Source organism: Sciurus carolinensis, chromosome 4 (genome assembly GCF_902686445.1).
Source record: "Sciurus carolinensis chromosome 4, mSciCar1.2, whole genome shotgun sequence".
Lineage (NCBI taxonomy): Eukaryota > Metazoa > Chordata > Mammalia > Rodentia > Sciuridae > Sciurus > Sciurus carolinensis.
The window spans coordinates 106,676,657-106,697,719 of NC_062216.1; the positions used below are offsets into that span (position 1 = coordinate 106,676,657).

Below are 21,063 nucleotides of genomic sequence, written 5' to 3' on the forward strand. Positions count from 1 at the left end.
TGGAAGATTAAGATTATTTTTTCTCTTTATAATACTGCCTATACTCCTACCTTATCCCCTTTGCTGCCTTCACTATCCATACTGTCTTATTTGATATAGATATATCAACATTTGATATAATAGTGTTATATTATTATAACTTATGTTAATCACAGCTGAACCATGAGCTTTCCCTAAGGTTAATAATTGCTGTTTTCTCCTTACCTTTTTTTCTATATTATCTACCATTAATTCAGTTAATTCTACAACAAAAGTATAAATCTCCTCTTAATACATTCGAACACATCAATTCATCCGTCAGGTTTGTTTCCTAACTCTCTTGAAATACTCTTCCTTCTTCCTGCTCCAGTCAGAACTTGTAACTCTCAAAGTTGCAGTGCAACAGTCATCCTGGACTGTCCTCTGACATTGTGATCAGCTGCTGATTTTCCTAGGTTGGAACTCATTTTCTGAATCTCACATCGTTCCTTCATTATTTTCTCACTTAGTGAAGTATAAACACTCTCCAACAGAATTGAGAAAGGGTAAACAGGAATTAATTTTTGGGCTTTTAATGTATCTGAGAATGTCCTCATTCTTATTTTGCCCTAACACTTAATTGATAGTTTGGCAGGCATAATAGAAAGTTCTAGGTTACTGATTATTTTCCCTATAATTTCCAAGGCACTGCTCTAGTCTTCCAATTGTTGTTGATGACCCTCTTATTCCTGGCTTTTCATATGTGGCCTGTTTTTTCCCCCTCTAGAAACTCTTAGGATCCTGTTATCCTCAGACATCTTGAATTTTATGAAGTACTTGCTGTAGTTCTTTTCTTGTTTATTAGGTATTTCTTTGTAGCTGGACATCCAACTTTCGATCTATTATTTTTTCTTTCTGCAATTCCCTTCTAGGACTTTATTTATTTTTTATTTTTACAGACTGCATTTTTATTTTATTATTCAATATTTTGTCTCTTATGCAAATACTCTATTTTCTCTTTGATTTCTGATCCCACTTCCTGAGACTTCCAAGTTACTCCTGTTGAAATTTTACATTTCTATTACAATATTTTTACTTTCTAAAAGCTTTTTACATTTATGAAATATCCCTTTTTTATCTCTAAGTATATTCATTTTTTTAAAGTTTTTCCCTATTTCCCAGCATTAGGTTCTATCCCATCAGGTTCCTTTTGTCTGTTTTGATTCCCCCCCCCCCTTTTTTTTTAGTTGTAGATGGACACAATACCTTTATTTTATTTATTCATTTTCATGTGGTGCTGAGAATTGAAGCCAGAGCCTCACGCATGCTAGGCAAGCGCTCTACCACTGAGCCACAACTCCACCCAGTCCCTTGATTTCTATTATGTTGACTTTCTTCACATATCTTATGATCATCAATTGTTTGTGGAACACTAAAATACTGATTGAAAATGGTATAGATGGGGTGGGAGCAGTCAGAGACTTTCAGTCAATGAGTTCCACTGTAGGATGATCAAACAGATATTCAGTTAAGCCTTTGGAGCAAATCAGTATCCCAGAAGATGCTGACCTCTTACTTTGGGGAATAACTGTCAGTGCTCTGGAAAATGATCATAGGGAATATAGAGGTCACACCACTTGATTTAATTTCCTTCTCTTTATTGTTTCTTCTATCTTCAACTGTGCTGCAGTTTAATCTAATTCGATCCTCCCTATAGAAAGTTAAACTCTGTTCTTTGGGTAGTTCCTTTCCTCCCTTGCTCAGACAACAATATGAAGAATGAAAACTGTTAAGCAGCAGGGTACAGTAGTACATGCCTATAATCCCAGCAACTTGGGAAGATAAGACAGGAGGATCACAAGTGCAAGGCCACCCTTAACAGCTCAGGGAAACCCTCAGGAACAAAGTGAGAACCTATCTCAAAATTTTTTAAAAAATCAAAAATTAAAAACAAAACAAAAAAAAAGGTTGGGAATGTAGCTCAATGGTAAAATCCCCAGTACGAAAAAACAAAACAAAACCCTGTTAACCAATTCTAGGTTTTGCCCCCACCCCATAGTCTCTGCTTTCACAGATAGTGGAGGCTTCCAAACCTGAGACTTCTAAGTTTCTGTGGAATGTGAACTGACATGATTCTTAACTCCACTCTTCCTATGAAAGGTTTACATTCCTGCTAAGACAGTTTGCGATGCCCCTGGTAAAATCACTTTCAAGCTTTTTTGAGGACATCTCTTAAGTGTTGCCTCCTCTCTCTCTAGTTCTCCTTGTCTTTGGGAATTAAATTCTTTCTCTTCATTCCATTATTGTCATTTTCGTAGAAGACTGGGAGGGATCAGAGGATTAAACAGCTATGCTTAACTGGAAGTTTGTCTTATTTAATTCAGTATATTTTCAAACACATTTCATCAAACACTAATTCCAAAAGATGCTTCATAATAATACAATTTTGTAAAATACAAACCAATGTAATAAAGGCTCTGAGCTAAAAAAGCAGCACTCAGCAGGTACTCAATTAAAAGTATTTTTTTTAATTTTATTTTTACAGACTGAATTTTGATTCACTGTACACAAATAGGGTACAACTTTTCATTTCTATGGTTGTACACTATGTAGATTCACACCGTTCATGCAATCATACATGTACACAGGTAATGATGTTTGTCTTATTCCACTATCTTTCCTTCCCCTGCCTATCCACCCTCATTTCCTGCTACACAATCCAAAGTTCCTTCAGTCTTCTCTTACTCCCTCCCTTACCCCAATTATGTATCATCATCCACTTATCAAAGAAAACACTTGGACTTTGTTTTGGATTGGTTTATTTCACTTAGCATGATATTTTCCAACTCCATCCATTTATCTGCAAATGTCATAATTTTATTCTTTTTTATGGCTGAATAATATTATATACATATTATCTGTATCTATATCTATATCTGTATCTATATCTATATATATGTATCACACTTTCTTTATCCATTCATCTGTTGAAGGGCATCTAGGTTGGTTCCACAATCTAGCTATTGTGAACTGAACTGCTATAAACATTGATGTGGCTGTGTTACTGTACACAAAGGTGCCAAAAACATAAAATGAAGAAAAGACATTCTCTTCAACAAATGGTGCTGGGAAAACCAGAACTCCATATGTAACAAAATGAAATTAAACCCCTGTCTCTCACCCTGCACAAAACTCAACTCAAAATGGATCAAGACCTAGGAATTAGATCAGAGACCCTGCACCAAATAGAAGAAAAAGTAGGCTTGAATTTTTATCATGTTGTCTTAGGACCAGACTTCCTTAACAAGACTCCCAGAGCGCAAGAAATGAAATAAGAATCAATAAATAGGATGGATTCAAACTGAAAAGCTTTTTCTCAGCAAAGGAAACAATAATATGAAAAGAGAGCCTATGGAGTGGAATAAAATCGTTACCACACACACTTCAGATAGAGCACTAATCTCCAAAATTTATAAAGAACTTAAAAAACTTTACACCAAAAATACAAAGAACCCAATTAACAAATGGGCTAAGGTACTGGGCAGGCACTTTGCAGAAGAAGATATATAGGCAATCAACAAATAAGTTAAAAAGTGTTCAACATCTCTAGTAATTACAGAAATGCAAATTAAAACAACCCTAAAATTTCATCTCACCCCAATAGAAAGCTATTATCAAGAACACAAGCAATAATAGGTGTTGGCATGGATGTGGGGGAAAAGGTATACTGCAGCCACTCTGGAAAGCAGTGTGGAGATTCCTCAGAAAACCTGGAATGGACCCACTATTTGACCCAGCTATCCCACTCCTCGGTTTATACCAAAAGGACTTAAAATCAGCATATTCAATTAAAAGTTTGATTAACTGATTCCAAAGTTGATAAAGACGTAATGAAACAGACCTAGCATGCACTTAGAGAAGTACTATATTAAGAGATGTGTAAAAGGAGGACATGTTTTGTAAACATCAATTATAAATAATTAATATTTAATATTTATTTCAAGAAACAAAGAGTTGAGCATCCCTAATCAAAAAATTCAAAACCTGAAACTTTTGGCATGCTGATATTGATGCTCAAAAAGTTTCAAATTTTGGAATATTTAAGATTTTGTTATTTTGGCATTAGGAATGCTCATGCAATTAAGTCTATGCAGACATTCCAAAATCCCCAAACTCTAAAATCTGAAACAGTTTTGGTCCCAAGCATTTTAGATCACGGCCATTCAACCTCTACATAAAAGCTAGAAGCAAAAAAAAAAAAAAAAAAAAAAAAAAAGGATAACTCTGCTGTTTAATATAATGGAAAAATGAAAACAACATGTTATTAATCAATCCACCAACAGGTTTAACATGTAGTCTTTCACAAAAACTTTACTGAGGCACAACAGCTTTTTTTTTTTTTTTTTTTTTTTTTTTGGGTACTGGGGATTGAACCCAGGGCCTTGTGCTTGTGAGGCAAGCACTCTACCGACTGAGCTATATCCCCAGCCTCCCAGCATTTTTATTATATGAGGAAACTAAACGAAAGTTTATGTAATTTTACTAGAGTCCTGGGTCCTTTAATGAAGAATCTAGTATAAAACTCAAGTGGCTTGACTTCCAATAAAATCATGCATTAGGTCTGCTCGAGTTTTCACTGACATATTACTGTAATTATGGGCTATCCTAATAATATCTAATCCAGATATGGGAATCTCACAATTTCCTAAGCTGTATTCATTAGTTTGAGTAGTATATCACGAAGACAGATAATTTCTGGTAGAAAGTCACATACCTATTTGGAAGAACAGTTCATCCCACTTCAAAAATCTTTAAGAAATTAAAGAAGCTACACAAAGTCACTTCTAAAATATAGGTAAGTCAAGCAGGGTGGCACACACCTATAATCATAGCAACTTGGGAAGCTGAGGCAGGAGGACTGCAAGTTTGAGGCCAGTCTTTGAAATTTAAGACTAGTCTTAGCAACTAAGCAAGACCCCATCTCAAAATAAAAAATAAATAGGACTTGGGATATAGTTCAATAGTAAAGTACCCCTGAGTTCAATCCCCAGTACCAGACAAAATAATGATAACAACAACAAGATGATGATAATGATGATATACTCGATTTATAACCACCTACTACCTCTACCTCACCTTAATTTTGTCTATCTTTACCTTGCTCATTAATGAAATGCCAACATTTAGGAGTCTACAGTTGCTTTTCTGTCTTATGACAGGTTCATTCCCTAAATTCTGAGATAATTCCAAGTAACATTTATAAGTTCTCTCTTCTATTGGGGCAGTTTGTTAAATGCTATCTTAAGAAACCTCCTAAGGAATGTGAAAATTAAAGGTTAAAACTCTGAAGCATTCTATCCTTATAACTACAATCTATGAACAACAGCCTGGAAAAACCAAAGATCCATATCTACCACATTTTTGAAAAATTAAACAAAAACTATGGTTAACTGGCCTATTATGTCATCAACATTACACCCAAACAAAAACTAACAGAACTAGGCAAGAATGTAAGATTTCAGACAACCATGGAGTGTGAAAGAGGCTTACATGGGTAACATTAACAAAATCATGCTTTAGTGCAAACATACTGGATATGAAATTAGAAGACTAGATCAAATTCTGGCTGCTCCAATTATTAGCAATATGATCTTGGAGATGATATTTAGCTTTTTAAAATAGTTTTGAGTTTGTAATTATGATCAATTAAACATTTCATGTAGTACAAAAGTGACACCTACTAAACAGATTTAACTGTTAATTACATTTAGCCATTTTTGTTTTTCAAAGAGCTAAAGTCATCACTCCTGTCCCCTCCAACTATCTTTACTAGAGCAAACTATTTTTCTGAAATTGGTGGTATTACTCCCATACATGTGTTTATCACTTTGGTCTCCTTATTATCAGGTAGCTATAGCCAAGGACCATTACTATACTGTATGATACCCTGGAAAATGCTATACTACAGAAAACAATCACTATCCTCAAGACAGAAAACTTCACAAGTTTTAAGCACAAAAACAAAACAATATACTGTATTTCACTAAAATTAACTGTAAAACCTAGAAATAAGTACCACTGGGGAAGGTAGTCAATTAAATTCTCAAAGTACTTTAATTACAGAAAATTTCAGAGAGAATATCATAATGAAAACTCATACAACCATATCTCAACTTCTATAACTATTAATTCATAATCAATTCTAATTTAACAAGTATCTCAATTTCATTTTTGAACAAATTCTGTACATATTTTGTGAATAAATATTTCAATATATAAATAATATATAAATGTTCTTTGGAGAAGCATGAATACCATTATCACAAGAAAAAGCAAAACAAAATCCACCCCAAACCAGTAATTCCTTAATATCAAATATAGATCTGTTGAATTTTCCACAATTGTCTCAAAAGTTGTTTTTTTTTTTTACTTTCTTTTTGCATCACATTAGAATAAAGACCCAAATAAAATTCATACATCACAAATGGTTGAATGTCATTTTTAATCTACAGTTTCCCCTCTCTCACTTTTAAACTCCTTAGAATTTTTAAACTGAGGAAATTAGGTCATTTTTGTCATAGTCTGTATTTTGCTGATGGCATGACCTTGTCTCTTAACGTGCATCTCTGCTCATATTTTATAAACAAGCAGAGCTTTTAATCAGGCATGCTTCTGATACACACTACTACATTTTGGTGTTACTGACTCCCATCTAAGAAGTGCTTAATATCTGTCTTTTTTTTATGAGGTTAAAAGCTATTGTTAATCTCTTCCTAAATCCTTTAATTCAACATATTTTATGGGTTTCAATAACCATCCTGTTAGAGCCCAATCAAGCTCATTCTGAGTTTTCTATTAAAATTACAGTAGTTTTTGATAGTTCTTTTGCTGTTAGGAAAAAATGTTTTTGACACATTTCTACCTTAAACCTGGAATCCCCCATTTTTTTTTTTCAGGAGCTCTGATTCTTTTGAAAAAAATAGTGTTTCAAGAACACAATCTAGGAACCAGGACTAGGACATAGTGTTTTCTTGTAAATGAGTAATTTTGTTTTATTTTTATTTGATTTTGGGATACTAAGGATTGAACTCCAATGGCACTCTATCACTGAATTACATCCCCAGCCCTTTTTGCATTTTGACACGGAGTGTCACTAAGGTGACCAAGATGGCTGATTCAAACTTGTGATCCTTCTGCCTCAGTTTCCCAAGCAGGTAGAATTATAGACATGTGCCACCTCACTCAACTAGAAGTTTTGTTTCAGAGTTACTAAAGCACTCTTTTAGATCCTATAGTGCACTGAATCATATCCCGAATTGACTTAGAACCTCAAAAAAAAAAAATGGGTGTTACTGGAAATAGGGTTTTTTTCAAGCCAAGTAAAGTTAAGGACTGACATAAGATCACAGTGTATTAGAGTGGCCCCAAGTTCAGTAAGAGTACTCTTAGACAGAAAAGAATACAGAGAAAGACACAAAAAAAGAAACCTATGTGAAGACTAGAGGCTGAGATTGGAGTGATGCAGTTACAAATCAAGGAATGTTAACATATTGCTGGGACAGACCAGAAATTAGAAAGAAGCAAGAAAGGACTCTTCCCTAAAGTCTTCAGAAGAAGCAATGAACTGCCAACACTTAAACTATAGACTTCTAGCCTCCTGAATGTTAAGAAAATAAATTTCTGTTGTTGCAAGTCATCATGTTTGTGTCATTTGTTGTAGCAGATGTAAGAAATTAAGAGACCTAGACTCATTTTTTAAAATCAAATTGTAAATAAAAATAAGCAGAGAAGCTAACTAAATTGGTCAAGGTATTCCTAAAACTTCTCTGCACATAGAATTCAACTTTTTCAAATTACTTTTCAACTGAGTTTCTCAATGTCCATTTTTTTCATTTATCATCACATATATCATCTTGTATGCTATCAAGAATAATGGTGATTCCTTTTTCAAAAATCTATACAAGAACTAAAATTAAATAGTACATAGAATTCACCAACTTTTGTCTCTCTGGGGTATGCTGGCATACATATCTAACTTCTCCCAATACTCCCAACTCGATAAAAAACCAGAGGGTTAAGAGAATATCATAATTATCTAGTTTTTTATTTTTAAGCCACTGCTATCCATTCTTCAAATTTAATGATAGCACTTTATCCTTTTCTAAGAATATTCTTACTGAACTTGTGGCCACCCTAATTCACTATGATCTCCTGTCAATTCTTAACTTACTTGGCTGGAAAGACCCTATTTCTAAATGTGTTCACACATTTGCAGACAGTGATGATACTGATTGGTGAACAGTTATAATATAGGACAAATAAGATAGAATCACACTTCGGAGATGTTAAAACGTGGGGAAAAAAGAGCTCCTAAATATTGGTTAAATAACAGACATGCTGAATAAGTCTTTAAGACAAAAAGTAACAAAAACTCAGAGAACATAGTTAGCTTACTATCTCCTCTTTTGACAGCTTTAGAAATTTTCTCAGGTTACTGTTTCCCCCACTTTTGGAATACCTTTACCAAGTTAGTTCCAAAAACAGTTTCACTGCATTGTATCCCAGTGAAAGAAAGTTTTAATGGTAACTGCTTTCAAAGAATAATCCCTTGTGGTGTAATATACAGAAATTTCAACTTTGGGGGTTAAAACTATGGTGTCAATCTTCCTTTACAGTATCATTTGTAATCCTGGTAATCCTAAACATTTTTGCCAGAGGAAATAAATGACAAGTGGAAGAAATTATCAATGAGATAAAAATAAATAAACATGCATCAGTATAAACTGGTCACCAATGAAATACCCTGAAGATGTATACAAACATTCATATTTTTACAGAGCATTTCTATTTAGGATGGATAGCTTACATGTCCACAAAAAGAATTTTTCAAATGTTTATTGAGGTACAATTCACAAATAAAAATTGCATATATTGAAGGTATACTACTTAATGTTTTGATATAATATACATTTTGAAATAATCAAGATAATCAAATTAATTAACGTATCTATCACCTCATTTACCACTTTCTTTTCTTTTTTTGGCTTGAGAACAATTAAGATCTTAGTAAAATTTCAAATATACAATACAGTACTGGTAACGATACTCACAGTGTTGTACGTTAGGTCTCTAGAACATTCACTTTACATAAACTGAACCACTGTATCCTTAGAGCAAGATCTTTCCATTTCCCTCTTCCCTTGGAATCTGCTATTCTCCCAAAAGAAATTTTTTAATATACCCTCTTCTACCAGCCTTCTCCATTTCAGTAATGGGCAACTCTCATTTTACCACCTGCTCAAGTAAAGAAGTGAGATTTAACCTCGATTTCTCCCTTACTTATACACCAGCAAATCCTGAAAAGATTCATCACCTTTAAAATATAATAAAAGTTAAGCATCACTTGCCCTAACCTGGAAAATAAATGCCCAATTCCTTGATTATAAAAAGGTCACAGTAAAGTGTTCTCTAAAAACAGAATGAATAGCTTAAACCTCAAGGCGTAGTCACAAAGCACTATGCATGGTACCTTTTTATTCAGGACCTGCTGCATAAACTTTTTTGTATTAAAGGATCATGAATCACACACAAACCAAAGATAGGAATATTTCACTGCTCGTGCTTTATTTCCATGGTTTCAAATTATAAATATGCCTAGAGGTCAAACCACAATTGCCGCCGGGAATTGTGAACAAGTTTCTTGGTGTCATAAATTTCCCTTACTACTGTTTACGATTACCAACCCAAAGGTTTTATCATCTTTTTAAAGGACTTCTGTATTAATTAGTGCGGTAAGACCACAATGTAGGTTTCTAAGCACTAAAAAATTGGAAAACACTCTTTTCTCTTAATACACACACATATACACACCCTCCTCTCAAGTTGAACAAAAAGAAAAAAGGGATAGGGAATAACAAAAACTACTACATGAAAGCAAAGTTTCTGTAGGACAAAATACAATGTACAGTGCTCAATGTACAGAATTCCAACCCAAAATATTATTAATTCCAACCAAAATATATTTTTAATATTAAAAAGGATCACAACAAAAAATCACTTACTATGTATCATCTTCAAGTCATAAAATCTTGCACTTAATACATCTTCCCTTATGATGTTTTTTTTTCTGTAAATATCAATAAAGATGGAAAGATTTAAGAGAAAACTCATTTTGTGCATGTATTTCCAATTCACTGGCCATCAAAATAAAATCTATTATGTATTAATTTTATTAATTATCCTAAAAGTTGGGTACAGGTTTCAAATCATATTCTTCCAGACTTCTATGATAACAGATTTTAACATAATGAGTTGTATCACCTTGGTATTTAAATAATAATCTTACTGCCTAATCGGATTTGATACTGAGCTACATGGTATAGAGGTAAGCGGATGCTACTTTTTTAGGGGCCAGAAAATGCTAGCAAAGAAAGAATGACTAGTTGCCACTTCCTGGTCAGTTGGCATTCTCTATTCCAATGACTTAAAATGGAAGCTTACTACAGGTTAAAATACCATTGCAATCCTTTACTGGGAACTGGTAAAAATATGAGAAATAGAGGGGTACTAAGGTTTCATTGCTTTAGAAGGGAAAGGCAAATCTGAATGGATCGTCCTTGTGCTAGAGAAACCAAGTACATGCTGAGGCCTAAAAGACAAAAATGCTAAAAATATCCAAAAACTACAATAAAGAATTGACTGTAAATAACCAAGAACTGATAGAGATTTTCCATTTTGGGAAAAATCATTCAAGTTATGACTTGTTGGGCAAAAGCAAATGATTATTTTGCATGTTGTGTTATTTCCTCCATGATATGTCTTTTCTCTAAGAAAAATTAGCCATGTTAGACCCAAATAAGAGTCTCACAGTTTGTTCAGTGATAACCACTGCACTCTCATCAAGTCAAAAGAATTGGGAATTTTGTGGGTATACAAAACTGCACATCTATGACATCATCACAGTCAATGATAGGAGTTATTATCAGGTATGAAACTACCAAAAGGTATTTCTTCATCATGCCTGGGGAAAATGTACTACTGTTATCTACTATGCAAAAAGAAATACAAAAATCAAAACTGATTGATAAACAATTATAAAATTTGCTCCAGTGCTGTTAACTCTAGGGATTATAGGTGGGCCCTTCGAGAAGTAGTCTATGAATACCTTAAAATCACATAGTAAGGTTTATGTCTGTAAACATGTATTTTTCTGGAAGAAAGGATCTGTAGCTTTCTTCACATTCTCAACAAATTCATGACTATTGAAAAATTAAGATCTAAAGAGTCACAGTAGAATAAATTAGTGACAGGTTCAATAAATCTCAGAGACTATAATCAACTATTTTCAAACAAATATATAGTATTCTAATGAATGTGCATTCATGAATTTTAAGTGTAATTATGAAAGTGACAATATACTGACAACACACTTCTGGACAGCTCTAAATAAATTTCTCATCAAAATAAGCTTAAGTTTCAATGTATTGCTATTTTATTCATTTCCAATATGCTATTCATATTCATCAGTTCAAAAAATGTTAAGTACCTATTAAACTCAAGCATTAAGCACTGTATTTCTATACAATTATGCTAAAATAAGGCAATGATTTTAAAACAGTAATTAAAGAAACAAATCCAAAAGTACTAACAAAAATCTGAAACATAAAACACTTGTTACAGTAGGCAGGAAGTGCCTATTTAAAAAACAAGCAAAATGTGAAAGAAAATAAGGAGTTTAAATTTTAACTGCTTCATGAAGGACACTGCTATTTTAATAGTTAACATTCTACTTTTTGGTCAGATAAATGCTACTTAAAGTGTGGTCTGAGCTCCTGTTCTTATCTGTTAACTGTTTGTTATTGGTTTGTGGTAATTACAAAATAGGAGTAAGCAGTCAGAAATTTTAATAGAAATTATACACTTTGATAAATTTTTGGTCTTACAAAAGTTTTGCAAGAAATAAATATAACTCTTCATCTAAGACAGAACCGAAATTTTATTCTCAGATTTTAGTTGCTCCTTCCTTGAAATAATAAGTATGGGTTTTCAAGTAAATACATTAAAGCCTACTTTAAATTAAAAAACAAAACAAAACAAAGATTATTCTTCTTGTATTAGCTTACTTATGATTCTATTCATTTGGTTTCCACTTTTAAGAATCACTAACCTTATAGAGCTTTCAGAACTTTCATGACAGGACAGCTGTTTCTTAAGAGAGCTTTCAATTTTCTTGTCTTTTGTTTCTCTCAGTTGTCTTTTTACTTGAATCTATGAGAAAAGCACAATCAAGTATTTAGAGTGATAATCCAACATCATAAAAAACCTTTCAATTCTTCTTTGAAATAATAAAATTTTTTAAAAAAAGGAATGAAAAGTATAGCCCAAATACATACGCCTATTCATTCAAGTATGCTAAGTCACAGCTTAATTAAGTGTGTTAACTCTTGGGGAAAGAAAACAGTGAGAGATAAGGCATATAAAAAGATCAAGTAAGGCACTGAGGATGTCATTCAGTGGTACGGTACAATTTTAAAATTTTAAAATAGAAAATCTCTCTGGAATAATTCTTTATATATTGCTTATGTTGGGTTAAATGAAATGTATCATTAAAATTTATTTCACCTGTTTCTGTTCACTATTTTGATATGCCTATTAAAATTTTTAATTTTATATATATAGTGACTTGTAGTACACTTCTTTTGGACAGCACTAGTCTTGGTGACAGCATAACAGCCAACACAGAGGCAAAAGCAGAGCAATAGAAAAAGAACAAATTTAAGACATTGTACAGAAGATAAAAGATGAGAAGGCTGCCCTTAATAGGCTCCCAAGGCAAACATGGGAATAGTACTATTTAATGAAGGAAAGACAAAATTCATGGATCCTGGGAGTAAAGGAGCCATGCCTTGAAGGTCCTAGATGTTGAGATCAGGAGATGAATAGTTTCTGGGCCTTCACCTATGTGGGAGCCAACTGGTCTCTGTACCCATAAAATTGCTGGCTTGCATCCCTGACAGAGAGAAGATAACATCTATAGAGTGAGAAATCACTCTATAAATCTCTCAGCATCCCAGTCTGAAAGAGATTTGCTGAATTTTGGAGTGTCTCTTCGTTTCCTGCCATATCCCACCCCTCACTACCCACCCCTCACTAAAGACCCTTGCCTGCCTCCATTCAGTGCAGCAAACAAGCTAATATTTTGTAAGGCCCATCTCTCATGACAGAGAAAGAAGGAAACAATGAAAATAAAAATGGCACAAACAAACATAAAAGATGAGGGAAGAAGAGATGAGTGACTGGGGTAGTGTCATGATTAAAAATTAGGACTAGGGCTGGGGATATAGCTCAGCTGATAAAGAGTGCTTGCCTCGCATGCACAAGGCCCTTGGTTCAATCCCCAGCACCAAAAAGAAAAAAGAAAAAAAAAAAAAAAATAGGGTTAGGGAAGAGGGCAGGAAGTGAGATGAGTTTGGATTTGCTAAGGTTTAGATTCCCTTGTATTCTAGATGGAGATATGCAACAAAGTAGTTGGAAATATAGGTCTGAGTCTCAGAAAAGAGATTAAGTGCTAGTAATAGAATTTTGGAAATCATCCAAATACAGGTAGCATTTAAAGCTACTGAAATAGCTGAAAAAACAGAGGGGAAAAAGTATGCTCAAAGAATTGAAATGAAGACCCTATAAGGAGTTCAAGTGATTAATAAAAAGTAAAGGGAGGGCTGGGGTTGTAGCTCAGTGGTTGAGCGCTTGCCTAGCATGTGTGAAGGCACTGGATTCAATCGTCAGCATCATATAAAATAAATAAACAAAAGCATTGTGTCCATTTACAACTTAAAAAAATATTTTTAAGAAAAGGAAAGGGAAGGTAGGAAGATGGCAAATAAGATTAAAGGTCAGATATGTAAAATAATCAAATATACCTACATACCCATAAGAGAAAGATGTCCTAGAAGCCAAAGAAGAAAGGGATATCAGCATTACATGCAGAAATTAAAACGATGGGATTTGGAAGTCATGTTATCCTGGACCTTACTAACAACTGGTAAAGTAAGATGATAGAAATGAATGTTCAGTGACAGCTAAGGGAGGTATCTCATTCAAGTTCAGCTGTAAAAAGAAAGTGAAGATTCAACAGAAGTTAAGGTCAAAGGAAGATAAAAGAGAATGTGAAAGATGTTTCATATGATAATAAATACTCTGTACCAAACTTTAAGTTATATGCAAACCCTATTAATTGAATTTAAAATTTTATTCCAAGCAAAGTAACAAAATATCTTTAGAAATTATCTGATGCCATTTTTCAAGGAGAGAATGTATTAAAAGTGCTTCCCAATTAATAAATGTTTTGAAAGTACAGGAAGTACTCATGTTGAAGATATTCTGAAAGCTTAAATATTCTGTATTTAAGTGTGAAACATCTTTCAGAGCACCAGAAATCTAATGTATTTTGTGAAATATAACAGGGTAACTATAGATATGCCCTTTACAGAAGGCAAAGAAAAAAAAAAAAAAAAAAGGTTCAGAATTTCTGTACCCTTGTTAAAAAGTTTGAGCCTATCATACTGAAGAGGAATGATTGCACATATTGAACCTAAAAAGTTGAACAAATTTCTTATTATACGCAAACTGGAAATATATCAAAGCAAAATAGTCCCAAATTAGTTTATATAATTTATGCTGCAATATAATATCTAAGACTCACCTTAACACATCCTTCCACTGCACTGAATTTAAACACTGCCTGAAAAGGTTTTCGGTCAATAGGACATGAAGCCAGTGTCTGAAAAATGATGAACAAATTATATACTTAAAAATGTTTCCTTAGTATAGATCACATTAAACAATACTAAATATAGTTGTAAGTTTTCCACTAAAATAGCAAACAGAAACTATGTTTTTCTTCTTTCAAAAATAAAGGAGATGAAATACTACTGTCTGTATCATGCCATAGAATACACACCCTGAATTTGTTTCATTCATTCAAATATTTACTGAACACCTGTTGTATGGTAGTGGAATACAATGATAAAAAAGAGAAATTAGATCTCTGTAATTAAGATTCCAGTAAGGTTTGCTACCCAAGTAAGAACTACTGTATAATGCAAGCTGGGCTGAAATCTACAACCCTGTGATATAAAGCTGGCTGTTAGGCTAAAACTTCGGTAACTTTTAAATCAGCTGCGAAAAGAATGGCTTGGACAGGCCCTCTACAAAATATTCTGTATTTTTAATATATTTTAAGTATTCTAAATATTTCTCCAAAATCAATGATTTGAATAGGTAGTTGTGACAGCAATAAAAATATTTAAAAGATATGAAAAAAATGAAGTATTCAACCACCTCTCCCATCAGTGAACTGCCTAGATGACCTCTCCATAGGCAGTTCCTTATATAGGTTTTTGCAGATATTCAATGTATATTTATGTGTATGTATTAATATTATAGTATAATTCAGATGTTGAACTAATTTTTCTCCTCTTAATTCTATATCTTATATTGGTTTATATTAGTAATTCAAAATTATCTCATTTGTAACAGCATACATGTCATTATAGATTTAGTTTACCCTTCCTTTTACGTGGAAAAGGAAGGGTAAACTTCCTTATTTTTCTTATTTTTAAAGGTTATTCAAAGTTCTTTTCTTTAAACTGTCTATTCATACTTTGCCTTTTTTATTAGACTTAAATTTTTCCAAATTGACATTGGTGTTTTCATTTAAGGAAATTGGTCCTTCAAGTGCTTTGATTATAAATCAACTTTATTTTGATATAAGTATACTTTGTCCTTTCAAAATTCATGTGCATCAACTATAATTGAGGGTTTGATTCTATTAAATATTTGCGTAAAAGTGGGTTTATATTATTTAAATAATTTAAGATGGAAAGTTTTCTACCTGGGTAAGAGGCAGGACTCAGCAATCTATGAAGAAAACTCTAAGAGGTGATATTATTAATATCTATGATTACAAAAGTAAAAAAGAATTTTAAAAATTTAATAGTAATCCAGAAGATCAAAGATAGTCATAGAATCTATATAAATTACCTTATATTATTCCTTAGTGTAAAATGTGGTATTTGCCTTTCTGGGCTTTACTGCATATTTAGATATGCTTACACAAGTATAGGTAGAAGAAACTGTGTGGAGTATCTGAAAACATTTTCACAAAGCTCAAGAGTTACTTTGGGAAGAGTCAAAACAAAAACTAGTTATCTTCTACCACTTTAGTAAAAGGTAATTTGTTCTTTACCCATCAAGTAAGTTGTCTTTGATAGGAAAATGCTTCACCACTCTGAATTGGGAAATGTGACCTTACTATAAGAAGTCAGTTGGAACTTGTAGAAGCCAGTTCCGCTAACCTACAAATAGCAGGGATTTAGGATACTATGACTTTACCTACAGAAATCTGACCTTAAGAAGTTTTGCTGTTTGTAATAAGAAAGCAGCTTTAATTTTTTTATTGTTGATTTTTTTGTAGAAATAGATGGACAGCATGCTTTTATTTATTTATTTTTATATGATGCTAAGAATTGAACCCAGTGCATCACACGTGCTAGGCAAGCACTCTGCCACTGAGCTACAGCCCCAACCCCTAAAGACCTTATAACAATGTATTACAAGTAGTAATTCTATTTCAATTACCTATGCAATCGCTGTTTGTTTACCAATTAGTATATACTCTATGAAATTTCTTAGATAAGGCTATATTTTCACTACGTTTATAATTTAAGAACATGTAAATTTGTCAAGTTCTCCCTATTTTTATAAAAACTTAAAAATAATTTTTGTTTTAAAGGTAAATTTAGATAAATATTCATAAAAAGATTAAACAGTAATAAATGAAAATTTGTTTCCTCCAGTGTTTGCTTAATGCCTAAGATGTGCAGAGGTTCTGGATTTATTTCATATTTCCTCTTTTCTATAAACTTGTACAAGTTACACTGCCTCTCTGTGCCTCAAATATATGATTTATGAAAATGGGAATAACAAAATTTAACTCTAAGGTTTCCACAGGAATTAACTGAATTAATAATTCTTAGAAAAATGTGTGGCATATAACATTATGTAAGGTCTTATAAATATTGATCAACTAGGCACAATGATGCATGCCTATAATCCCAGTGATTTGGTGCTAAGGCAGGAGGGTCTCAAGTTCAAGGCCAGCCCGAATAACTTAGCAAGACCCTGTTTCAAAATAAAAAGGGTTAGGGATGTAGTTCAGTGATAAAGTACCCAGGGTTCAACTTCCAATACAAAAGACAAAAAAAACAAAACAGCAACAACCACAAAAAGGCTTGATTAGAAAAAAGCAACCCAGTATGATGTATATACAAGTGATAAACATGAGTTCTTAGTGATTTTTATTGGAAATAACATACATGGAAATTATTTTCTTGTTCTAGGTTTTACAATTTATGACAAGACCCAAAGAAAACCTCTATGTCCAAGAAATTTACTGTATATCATGCACTGAATCATTCAATGACTCTGAAATTACACAACCTCAAGTTTTTCTTTATTAAATTTCCTTTGTTGACATCAGTTAAATATTATTTCTTCCTTTATAATTTTCGATGTGACATGGTTTTAATTTAACCATCCCATTTTAATTTGTTTCAATTTTTGGATTCTGGGTAGGATTTTCATTCTCCTTTTCCTTAAGCTTTGGATCTGTCTAAAGATTCATTCAAAGAAAGAATTGCTCTACAACAATAACAAAAATAAACTTTAAAAAAAATGGAAAGCAAGGAAAAAGGTAACAGGTAGGTAACTACTATATATTATAATCTGCATATTCTTATTTCCTAAAATAACTTAGTTAACACTACAAAAAAAAGTTAATTCACTTTGGCTCAAGATGAGGCAACAGAAACATTTCTTAAAAGTGATTTATCTTTCCCATACAAGGAAAGCATAGGTCAAAAAATAAGCCACCAAAAAGAGGGGTGGGAGGGGTGGGAGGAAGGAAAAATAACAGAATGAATCAAACATCATTACCCTATGTAAATGTATGATTACACAAATGATGTTACACCTCTACTTCATGTACAACCAGAGAAACAAGTTGTACCCCATTTGTTTACAATAAAAAAATTATTTCTATTATCTTTAAAAAAAAAAAAAAAACGCCACCAATGGTAGAGAAAAATACCTTTTGATATGGCTAAGAAACAAACAAACAATGCTGCCCTTTTTTGATTCTGGAAAAAAAACAGCATAGCAAAGCATTTGACAAAAAAAAAAACAGAAAAGAATTCAGTTATCTTAAGCTAAGTCTTCACAGCATACATCAATAAATTAAGAGTGGCTAAAGAATTCAATGAAAAAAATCAATACACATTTTGAAAAATTAAGTAGACCTTTAATTTTTTTCTTAATATGTATTATAGGGAAATTAAAGTTACTCTAATACACACCAGAGTTCATTAATATGTAGTAAAGCATCAAACTATGTATAATGTGATAATATCATACTTTTAATAGAAAAATTTTACAAATTGGTTTTAAAAGAAGGTTTAGATTGACCTAATTTTATTGTATTCCCAAAGGAATCTCATCCTTATATCGCAAAACTACTTTAAGTTTAGTATTCAAAACAAAGTTTGTTTCACTAGAATAACTGATTAAATTTCTAATAGTAAGGTTTTAAAAATCCACATTTAAAACTATTACAGAAAAATTTAATTAATCAATATACTTACTGTATTTTAAAAAATGATTTCAATTTTGAAGAAAATTATCAAATTGTTTCCTTATATGCAAAACAAATCTCTCAATTATTCATCATTTTAATTTTTAACAAAAATACCCTCAATTATTCACCTGGTTAAATGAATGACTTTCAATACTTTTTAAAATTTCTAATTAATTTCAAAATCAAAGTATCTAAAATCACCATTTGACTTTATGATACAGCTATAAAATTAATAACATTTGCTCACTGTTTTATGATATAATGTTTAATAATAAATAGAGCATACATTTTACCGTGAATGCTCCATACTAAGGTTATTTCAGTTAAGGAGGCCATTTTGATAGTAAAAATAATCTTCCTAATGATTTCAGTAAAACATACCCTAGTATTCTGAAGCGTTGTAAATTCCCAGCTCAGACAAACCCATATTTAAATGTAAAAACAGGAAACCTTCCTTATTTGGAAATTCAGGATTCTTGATTTCTAATATTTCTTGCTTCCTGCTGCTGCTCTATCCTCAATCACATAGGCTGACTATAGATAGCCCCTCCTAGAGAGAGAGAAGCAAGTGTTAAAGATAAGTGCTTAAAGACTAAATCTCTATACCTCTTGGTAAGTTTTCCTATTCATGGGAATCTCTAAAACATCTATATATCTCCCACTAACGAATAAAGCATATTATACAAAACTGCAGTAAAAAAAAAAAACAAACAAAGATGATTGAGGAATGAATACTATTAAAAGTTGATGCTTATTTTAAAACTATTAACCAGGACCTATCCCTTCTCATTTATGGTTCTAAAACACCTAGTCTATACCTCCAAAAGTGCTCACTTGTTTCAGCCTACATTTTCCTGTCACACTTAAAACATTCTTTCAAGACAGTTCTTGTCAATTCATATTAGAGAAACTAGGGTTCTCTGTACTAGCTTTCAGAAGTATAATCCTAAAGGACAAATTGTTTTCACTGATAAAATTAACAGTAAGAATGTACATCTAACTACTCAAATAAAAGTCACTCAATGTTCTCCAAGACATAACAACTGGGTAGAATTACATTTAATCTTAATTTCTTCTGATATTTAATAGTTAAGCTTTCTAGTACTACTACAAAAACAGAAGACTCAGTGAACTACTTGTATAAATCATTTTATGTATTCTGACATTTAAAACTAGTCTACACAGAAATACACATTAATTTACCTGACTGGTGAATAGAGTATTAAGTGAAAATCTTCATATATTGACTGGTAAAGAGAATTAAATGAAAATCTCCACAAATATCCTTCAGATAATAAGCATTGAAAATGTAGAAATAGTCTTTACCAAAGTATTTCCCAAAGAATTAATTAATAGGGTAAAAATGATAGTGGATACCAGTAAGTCACAAGTTCAAGTTCTGGAGGACTCAGAACTAGCAACTTCCCTAATCTACTTTAAGGATAAAGGTAGAAAGCACTGATCACTTATTGCCCCAATCTAATACACTTAAATGAAATAATATATCCAACAATACTTTATCAGTGATAAAGAATTAATGTTAGTGGTACTCCAATTATATGCTTAAAATATTGTTCCCACAGAAATACAATAACAGGGAGATTTTGGTAAGTTTGGTAATTTTGTTAAAAAACTAAAATTTAAGAAAAAATTGATTGGAAAATGCCCAGTCAATAAGGCTTTGCTGAATTATTATGCCACTGAAAATCCTTTAATCACCAGAATGAGGTGCAAATTTCCACTTACTGCATAAAGGAACACTTGTATATAAATATATTGATAGCCAAATGTAAGTCAACTAACTACTCATATCTTGATTTTTTTGTTATATATTATTGATTCAAAAATATACTCCTCACCTGTCTGTATTCAAAGCACTGTTGTCTGACTTCTTCAAGAACTGTATGTCACCTTGGTAAGACTCTTCATTTCTAGTCTCATAAGAGAAAGCATACCTCTCCCAACTGTCCAATTTTGACTTCATTAACCTTACTTTCTCAAACTGAAACTGTCAGTACTTCATAGGAAATGGAAGACTGAGATAAATATTTTACTGTGTATAATGGGAAAGCTGATCACATTTCAAAAAGTAATATTTAAAAGGGAAATATTTTACATTATTTAAAAGATATGGGAAAAGAACCTCAGAAGATATCAAGAGCATCTTAATCACATACACTGCATGTCCTTTCAATACAGTAAGCGGGACTGGAGGTGTAGTTCAGTGGTCGAGCATGTGCTTAGTATGTATGAGGTTTAATCCCCAGCACTGCCCCCAACTCCTGGCACTCTCACCCCCACCCCCCCAAAAAACAATAAGAACTCCTGAAATGTTTTAAACATGTAATATTTCTTAGTTTTCAAACCTTACCCCTTTAAAGGCCAGATTTTCAACCACTTCTTGGCAACTGTGC

General features: G+C 32.4%; 1 protein-coding gene across 4 annotated transcripts in view; it reads right to left on the reverse strand.

Annotated features, from left to right (window-relative positions):
* Scaf11 (SR-related CTD associated factor 11) overlaps nucleotides 1-21,063 on the reverse strand; it is a 77,557-nt gene that overhangs the window by 14,249 nt on the left and 42,245 nt on the right. For 3 of the 4 annotated variants that reach the window (XM_047548553.1, XM_047548552.1, XM_047548551.1), the window contains exons 4-6: nucleotides 14,660-14,737; nucleotides 12,125-12,225; nucleotides 10,020-10,084 (exon numbers count right to left, since the gene is read on the reverse strand). In XM_047548553.1, the coding sequence (XP_047404509.1) occupies nucleotides 10,020-10,084; nucleotides 12,125-12,225; nucleotides 14,660-14,737 (244 nt within the window). Of the gene's footprint in view, nucleotides 1-10,019; nucleotides 10,085-12,124; nucleotides 12,226-14,659; nucleotides 14,738-19,030; nucleotides 19,200-21,063 lie in introns of all 4 variants that reach the window. The other variant, XM_047548554.1, reaches the window with a different exon arrangement.